Source organism: Panthera pardus, unplaced genomic scaffold, assembly GCF_024362965.1.
Source record: "Panthera pardus isolate Hobbes unplaced genomic scaffold, ASM2436296v1 HiC_scaffold_6, whole genome shotgun sequence".
Lineage (NCBI taxonomy): Eukaryota > Metazoa > Chordata > Mammalia > Carnivora > Felidae > Panthera > Panthera pardus.
The window spans coordinates 63,115,314-63,123,039 of NW_026526991.1; the positions used below are offsets into that span (position 1 = coordinate 63,115,314).

General features: G+C 57.3%; 1 protein-coding gene across 1 annotated transcript; it reads right to left on the reverse strand.

The window, feature by feature from the left end:
- Positions 1 to 2,075: 2,075 nt before the first annotated feature.
- Positions 2,076 to 6,293, reverse strand: SMIM41 (small integral membrane protein 41). The gene has a single exon (XM_053895279.1). The coding sequence runs from the start codon at positions 5,942 to 5,944 to the stop codon at positions 5,522 to 5,524; it is 423 nt and encodes a 140-aa protein (XP_053751254.1). The 5' UTR covers positions 5,945 to 6,293; the 3' UTR covers positions 2,076 to 5,521.
- Positions 6,294 to 7,726: the final 1,433 nt, after the last annotated feature.

Below are 7,726 nucleotides of genomic sequence, written 5' to 3' on the forward strand. Positions count from 1 at the left end.
GTCCTGCGGGGTGGCATGCCAAGTCTCCTCCCATCTTGCCCCAGCCACTCCCCCAAAGCTGACCCGTTCCCACAGCTCCGCTTTCTGTCTCTAGCAGCATCACGTCCAGAACGCATCAGAACTGGACGCATCCACGGTCCCCTCTGCAGCAGCCACAGGTTGGTTTATGGCCACACCGCATCTGTTCACCCCAGGACTGAAACAGGGCCTAGATCTGGTGAGGAGACATCCCCTTCCTCTGGGCCCTGTGGTTTGTCAAGACACCCCACACACATACACTGTGAGTAGAGCATGGGACTGAGGCCTCGAACATTCTCTCCTTGCAGCACAGTGATTCAGGGTGAGCACAGTCAAACAGGCCCAGTCTCAGCTGCTCCAGGGGTTCGGCCTGGCTGACCTGGGAGATGACCCCACCTCTTTCCTGATGGATTTGAACCTGAGAATAAAGCCAACATCCTGCCTTACACAGAGGCTGGGACTAATAACAGGCACACGGACTGTGCATTTGCTCCCTGCCAGGCACCCTGCATGCGTGAATCTCATCCATCCCAAAAATGCACAAGCGAGGCCCTGCCTCTCCCCGCTCTAGCCACCGAGGGATTGAGCCCCTTGCACGGATCACACGGCTGGCGAATGCGGTGCCAGAGTTCACATCCAGCTGTGTGATTCCAAGTCCTCGCTCTTAACACCAGACCACCCTGCCAGAGGCTGACCGCAGTGAGCAGACTAAGCCACGGAAGGAGGAGGAACCAACATTGACTGAGACCTGAGTCACAGCAGGCCTGAGGTGAGAGCTACCCCTGGGCTTTTCAGTTACATGGGCCAATACATTCTCTCTGCTCAAGCCAGGTATCATTTGGGTTTCCAGTAAATGCAGACCGGCTGATAACATGTCACCTCAGTCGGTGGCAGGCATCTCCAACGGCCCAGGACTTCACAGCAGGACCCAGATCCCGCGTCCCTCACATCCAACTAGTGACCAAAGCCTGGGCCCCAAATACTGCTTGGATCTGTGCCCTTGCTTTCCCCTCCTAGTCCAGGCCACTATTGATTTGCCGGGTTTTGATCACAGCCTCCTTGCTGTCCAGCCTGCTCCCCCCTCCCCCAACACACAAACTTCTGTCACGACCCCCTGAGGTCCAGAGCTCACTGTGTCACCCGGCAGCCTGAAGCCCTCTGGATACCTGACCACCCCCAGGGTAAATTCCACTCCTCTTCAGCTGCCATGCCTCTGGTCTCATCTCCCTTCACACCCTGCTCCTAGGGTACCCCCAGCCCCACGCCTCTCTGCACCTCTGTCCAGAATGTTCCTTTGCCTTCTTCGCCCCATACGTGTCCATTCTGCACACCACCTTCTCTATGAGCAGGTTACTCTCTGCTCTTGGCTCCGTTGACACTGGCCACTTCTTATTGTCTCTTTTAACTTCAGTTTTGTGAACATGCCTGGCACAGAGCAGTCACTCGGTGAATACTCATGGAAAAGATGAATAAATGAAGTGTTCCCAGGAACCGGGTGGGTGGTTCTACACCTCTTCTCTGGGGATGGTCAGGTTCAGGGAGCGGGAAGTAACATCACATGATAATTACCGTGCAGAAAACCTTTCATCTATAGACAAGCACATTACCTGTTGGATCCTCACCATGACATTGCTGCCCCCATCTTATAGATGGAGAGACCGAAGTTCAGGACAGTTTGCCATCTAGAATTCAGTGCACACGCTCACAAAACCCCCTCTCATTTCAAAGCACCTCAGGTTAACGCTGGCCTGTGTGTGATTAGACCCCAGTTCAGCAGTTGAAGGAAGTGGTGTTCTTGCCCACACTGACCACAAGGGGGCAGTCGGGTGCTGGCACGAGAGTGGCCACCTGGCCGCACCTCCTACCCACCCTTAGATTTGGATCAGGGTGTTGACAGGGAATAGCCACCACTGAGGAGAGCCCCAGGCAGAGGGGCCATGGCTGGAGCTGCTCTTTCAGCATCAGCCAGAAAATGTTCAAACTGCAGGGAGGGTGGGAGCAGGGTACCACAAATACCAAGAGTCTGGAGCCGGAAACACAGACTGTATATGCCAAACTTGCATGACCAACGTGTTTAATAACAAGCCACAGGAAGTGACAGGGCCTTGCTGGGACACCCAAGATCTCCAAATGGGTGACAGTGACCACAGCCCTCAGCAGGGACGGGTCCCCGGCCTGTCGGACCACAGCCGCCCTGTATCAGAGATGGGACAGGGACCGCACTCATGTCCTCGGAGGCCTGGAAGTCAGGAGGTACAGCTGGCATCGGCTGCATGGAGTATGCAGGGTGTATGTCTACTTCAGTGCCCTGGACGCGCGGTGGATGCTCAGAGGATCTGGTCATTCCGGGAGCCACGCCCAGGAGGACTGCAGGAGGCTGAGTGGAGCACATTGGAGGCCGGGTTGAATGCGAGGATCCCGGTGGAGGCCTCACCCCAATCCAGGTCTCTCCCGGGCTGCTGTCCGCAACACTCACGGCTCAAAGGAGTGGGAGCTCCCCAGCATGGCAGGCTGGCAGTGGAGCTCTCCGGAAGACAGACCAACAGACCACGTAAGGCTCAGGATCTGTAACAGAGAGCGACCCCCACCTTCGCTGGAAAGGGAGTTGTACCGCATGGAAGGGGAGGAAAACCTGACACGGACCAGAAAAACCCAACAGCTCTTTCCAACTCAGGGTCAAACTCACAGGCGGCAGGAAGGGTGAGGGAAGATCACCCATCTGTGGCCCCAGCCTTTCCCTCAGGGACACTGCAGGCTAATGGAGCCTGCTGGGGGGGTCCAGATGCCCAGCCTCACTCCATGGCACTCAGCCCACACCCACTCCCCCCACCTGTCACTCCAAGTTGGAGCCTGACAGATGGGGGCGACGGTGGCACTCATTCCCCAGTTTTCTAAATCTTTTTCCTCCCCAGCCTTGACAGCCTTGGCCAGGGTCAGAGTTCCATAGGAAACATCTCAGTATCTTCCCCCAAGAACATCGAAGTCCCCGGCACATCCCACACTCTGGCTCTCCAAGCACTGAGTTGAACAGACAGCAAAGGCAGGAAGTTGGATGAAGAAAGCCTTTGCCAGGGCAGCTGGGTGGCTCAGTCCATTGAGCATCCGACTTCAGCTCAGGTCATGATCTCGCGGCTCTCGAGTTCGAGCCCCGTATCCGGCTCGGAGCTGTCAGTACAGAGCCCGGGGCCGGCTTCAGATTGTGTCTCCCTCTCTCTCTACCCCTCCCCCACTCATACTGTCTCCTTCTCAAAAATAAATAAACATTAAATAAACATATAAAGCCTTTGCCTACCCCCTTGGCTTGCCCCCTCCAGCAGATACATGACGCTGGAGGCACAGCCCTTCCCTCCACTGGATCTCTCAGTACATCCCTACCACCACCCAGACTTGAATCCAAATGCCAGTCCAAAAGTCACGGCCCTCACCTCTGATCCGTCTGCTCTGCCCATTTGGATTGTTCTCCATAGATACATATTCCAGTTGACTCTCTGAGCCCACCCCCACCCTCAGGTTCAGGCCGGGAAAGCTGAGCCCAGCTGGCTGGGGAGCAGCTGCAGGTTCCTGGAAGGCTGTCCCCAGCAATGAAAGGCTGTCTAACAAGGCCACTGGGGAAGAAGGGTCAGGAGCAAGGCAGTAACATGGGGGTTTTGGGTTCTGGTCCCAGAAGCCATATGCCAAATGGGGGTGTGTATGTGAAGGTTCATTCCTTCACAGGCAGAGGTCCTATTCTGCACCAGCATCTCAAACAGTGGTGGGAAATCAAGGAGGACAGGGCAAGAGGAATAACCCAGGGATGGGCCTTCTCACTCAGGGATGCCGCCCCCAACCCCTAAGCTCGGAATCGGGAGCCCCCAGCGGTCAGTTCCAGCTCTGTCGTTCACTTGAGCGCGTCACTCTCCTTTCTCCAAGCAGCCCCATTTGTAAAATACAGGGTTCACAGCACACATGGGAATTCCACAATCCCAGCTAGGGAAGGAGGGGAGAGCACAGGGCACAGGAAGGGGAGAAAAACAGCAGGATGTGATCAGGCAAGGGGGGGGGGGGGTGGTGAAGGAACCTGGATACAATAAAAAGAGGGCATTCTCACCCCTCGTCCGGGACACAGCAAAGGGAGGTGGGAGGTGTCCCCCAGGCCCAGCCTGCTGCCCTTGTGCCAGAGCAGACACACACACACCCCCCACACTGCCCTGGCCAGCCCTCTCCCTCCAAGGGGGTGGCAGTGGTGTCCCTGAGGTGAGAAGTCCACAGCTCAGCAAGGCCAGTGTGGCACAACTGCCTGGGATTAGCGCTAAACCCTGGGCTGCTCTGTCAGAGATCACACGTCGTCAGCTTCACAGCTGCTCAGCCACACGCTGCCCATGCTGTCACCTTCCCCTCACCAGGCTCTCCTCACGTGCACCGACTGTCTTCTCAGAAGGAAGCTAGGACCCTGCCTCTGCCCGTGACAAGCTACAGATCAGAAACACCCCCAAAGAACAGCCATACCCACAGAAACCTCCCAGGGGCCCGTGGGTACAACACTGAGCAGAGGAGAGAGACAGTGAAGGCTTCCCTGCCCAACTCCTGGGGCTGTGCCCCAGGTGGCCTTGGCCTGGAATTACCTTGTCTTTAGGCCACCCAGGCCCTTCCTTCCAGATGGTTCTTGTCCTTGGAGAGCCAGATGGAGCCTCCACAGCTGGGAATCCTCAGCCCCAGCTTCCTGCAGCAACGTGCTCATGAGGCCCCCCGGCTGTCAGGAATCTTGCCATCCACCGCCTTCCCCACACATACCACAAAGTTCCTTGCTCAGGGCCACCTCTGCGCCCCAACAACCAGAAAAGGGACTGGGAGAGGGGGGACCCCGGCCATACCTCCCCATCCCCCAGAGACCTCCAGGCCCCTGGCTCTGCCATAAAACAGGACCCACACTCCCATCCCTGCCTCAAGAGGGGGGCCATAGCGAGGAATCTTACTCAAACCCCCTTCTGGGGACAAGGCTTCAGGAAGGAGAGGAGGAGGAAGCAGCAAAGGCCTGGGTTGTCCGAGTTTCCGTGACAGTGTCTCTCCTCAGCCTCCCAGCGGCATGGGCAGTGCTGGGGCACCCCTGAGTTGGGGGTGCATGCAGGGTAGAAGAGCTCCAAAGCACACTGAGGCCCCTCTGATCCGCCCCCACTTCCCCCTCAGGCAGGGTGACCCGCTCTTCTAGAGAAAGGACATGGGTGAGGCGCCGCTGGAGAGACACGAGATCGGGAGAAGAGAGGGTGGCAGCCTCTTCCCTCAGGTCCTGGCACACTTGGGGTGGCTGCAGGCCCCACCCTGGGGACGTGCAGAGCCCAGGCAGAGTCGCTGAAGAGCTGCCCCCCAACTCCGCCCCCGGCACTCTCACCTGCACAGAGCCAGGCTCACGGAGGGTGGGGAGGGCTGGGAGGGCGCCGAGCCCTCCCACCCCCACCCCTCTCCGCAGCAGGGCCGAGTCGTGGGCCACCCCGGAGGCCGCGACCCCCGCCCTCGAGCGTATGGGTGCCTAGGAGTCGTCGTCGTCGCCTCGGCCGGCGCCGCTGGACTCGGCCTCGCGGGACGCGCGCCGCTCGCGGAGCACCATCGCCGTCAGGCCCTCCGCACGCAGGAGGAGGCCACCGCCCAGGAACAGGACCCCGCAGAGCACGAGCAGTGACAGCACGCCCAGCACCGCCGCCTGCACGACGGGAGGCCCCTCGGGGGGCTCGGGCAGCACCCCCGACTGGTTGCAGCAGGAGCTCAGCCAAGTGGCTGGGGCCGCGGCGCCCGCCCCAGAGCCGTTCATGCTGAGACGCCGGCTGCCCAGATGTGCGCGGAAGGGCCAGATGTGCAGGAGCCCAAGCCAGCAGGCGGGCCTCGCCGGGCTGCGTAGGGGAGGTCCCCGAGGGGCGGATCTCAGGCGCTGTAGGCTCCCTCGGGCGCTGAGCATTCAATATCCTCCAGTGTGGACTATGGCCCAGACTCCCAGGGCCCGGGGTTGTTTCTTCTCGTCCCAAGGGCCTCTACACCCACGCATGGGAATCCGGCCCATGCATTCAACCAAACCCAGGAGTCGGGTCCGCAAGGCTTTCCCTCTCTCCCTTGACAAAGGAAGTCAAGATAGCACCTCCCTCAGAACCCTGAAAAGCCCTTCCAGACCCCATCCCAGGTGCTGCCTGGGGTGCCACCGCACTAAGCAGGACACAAGACAAGCAAGCATTCCCGGCTGTCCTTGGGCCAAAGCTCAATACTGCTAGGTGGCCCAGGGGGCCACTTGAACAGGAGGCAAGTGAGCAGCCTCCAAGACCTGAGGGATGTGTATCCTTACTCCTCCATCATCGCCTCTGGGAGCCTCTCTGAGCTGGACAAGCAGGCCAGTGCCTCCTTGGGCCACAGCAAGCAGGGAAGGGGGGGGGGGGGGCTTCAAATCCTACCCCCATTCTTTTGCTCAGGTCCCAGAGATCAAGGAGTTACCAACCAATGAGAAAGCATATTTGAGTCACCAGGGCTCCTGCCCTGACCTTGAGTAAATCAGTCCCCTACATACAGGAAATTATAATGCCAAAAGGAATGGAAATGTTACTGTTCTGTCCACCAAGGGGAGTTCACTGCCAGCTGGGTGGCCCACAGCCAACCTGGAGTGGGGGTGGGCAGTGTGGAGCAGAGTGTCTCAGAGTCTGGCTGCAGACAAGTAGAAAGTCTCAAAAAGCCGGGATGGAGTCAAGACCCTTCTGCTCAGGTCTCCTGAAAGACAGCAACGCTATGCTTTTTAAAAACAAAGTCACAGCCAACAAACAGCTCTATCAGTCAACCAACTCCTCAGGAGGGATTAGCTAATGGCCAGCTAGGAGGAAAACAAGGTCTCGAGGGTTGCAGTGGGGCCAGGTGGGGATTACACACCATCAAGGACTTGCTAGGAAATGGCCTTCCCCATCTCCAAAGCCCCGAGAACCTCCTGAATTCTCCCAATGCTCCAGAGATCAAGGGCAAGACCGTACTAGATCTGTTGTGAAATATCACAGGGCTAAGGTGACTTGGAATGAGAAAAATGTGGTGAAGGCTTCCTGGCCATCCTATCTACCGGCTCCAGGGGCAAGACCCCCACCCACCCACGCCATTTGGCCTAGCAGAACCACCCATATACAAAGAAAAAGCATTGTAAAATATAGACTAAATCAGTAAAAAGTACACAATAAGGAGTTCACTGATCTTGAGTATGCTGATGTAGAAATGAGTGTGTTAACAAAGCAGTGTCCTAACAACCAGCCAGGGCCAGCCCGACCTGGAACACCTCTCAGACACCTGCCTCAAGCTGGCCGATCTCTCTCCAGGGAAAGAAACCCCAAATCAGATGAGCTTTCTGATGCACATGGGGACCTGTACATGCTCTATGAAGACAGAAAAGGTACTTTTTGAGGCAATCATGAAATAAGACCAGATAATATAAAGGGCAGGGCTATCACCGCTTCCTTAAGGAGGGAGAAGAAACGGCACAGTCCTATCCAAAAGCAACAGATCCTGATCTGTGTCATCATTCATAGGACTGACATGGTGACACCTGAATGGTTAACACCTGCTTACATGAATGTCCCACAAAGTACAAAATTGTTCAGTTTTAATCCCATCCCCCCATCACGCTGGAATAATACCCTCAACACACACCTGTATCCTCATAGGTCTGTCAGAAAGTGTGAATGTTTCCGGGCCGAACACAAGCCAAGGGAGAGATGGC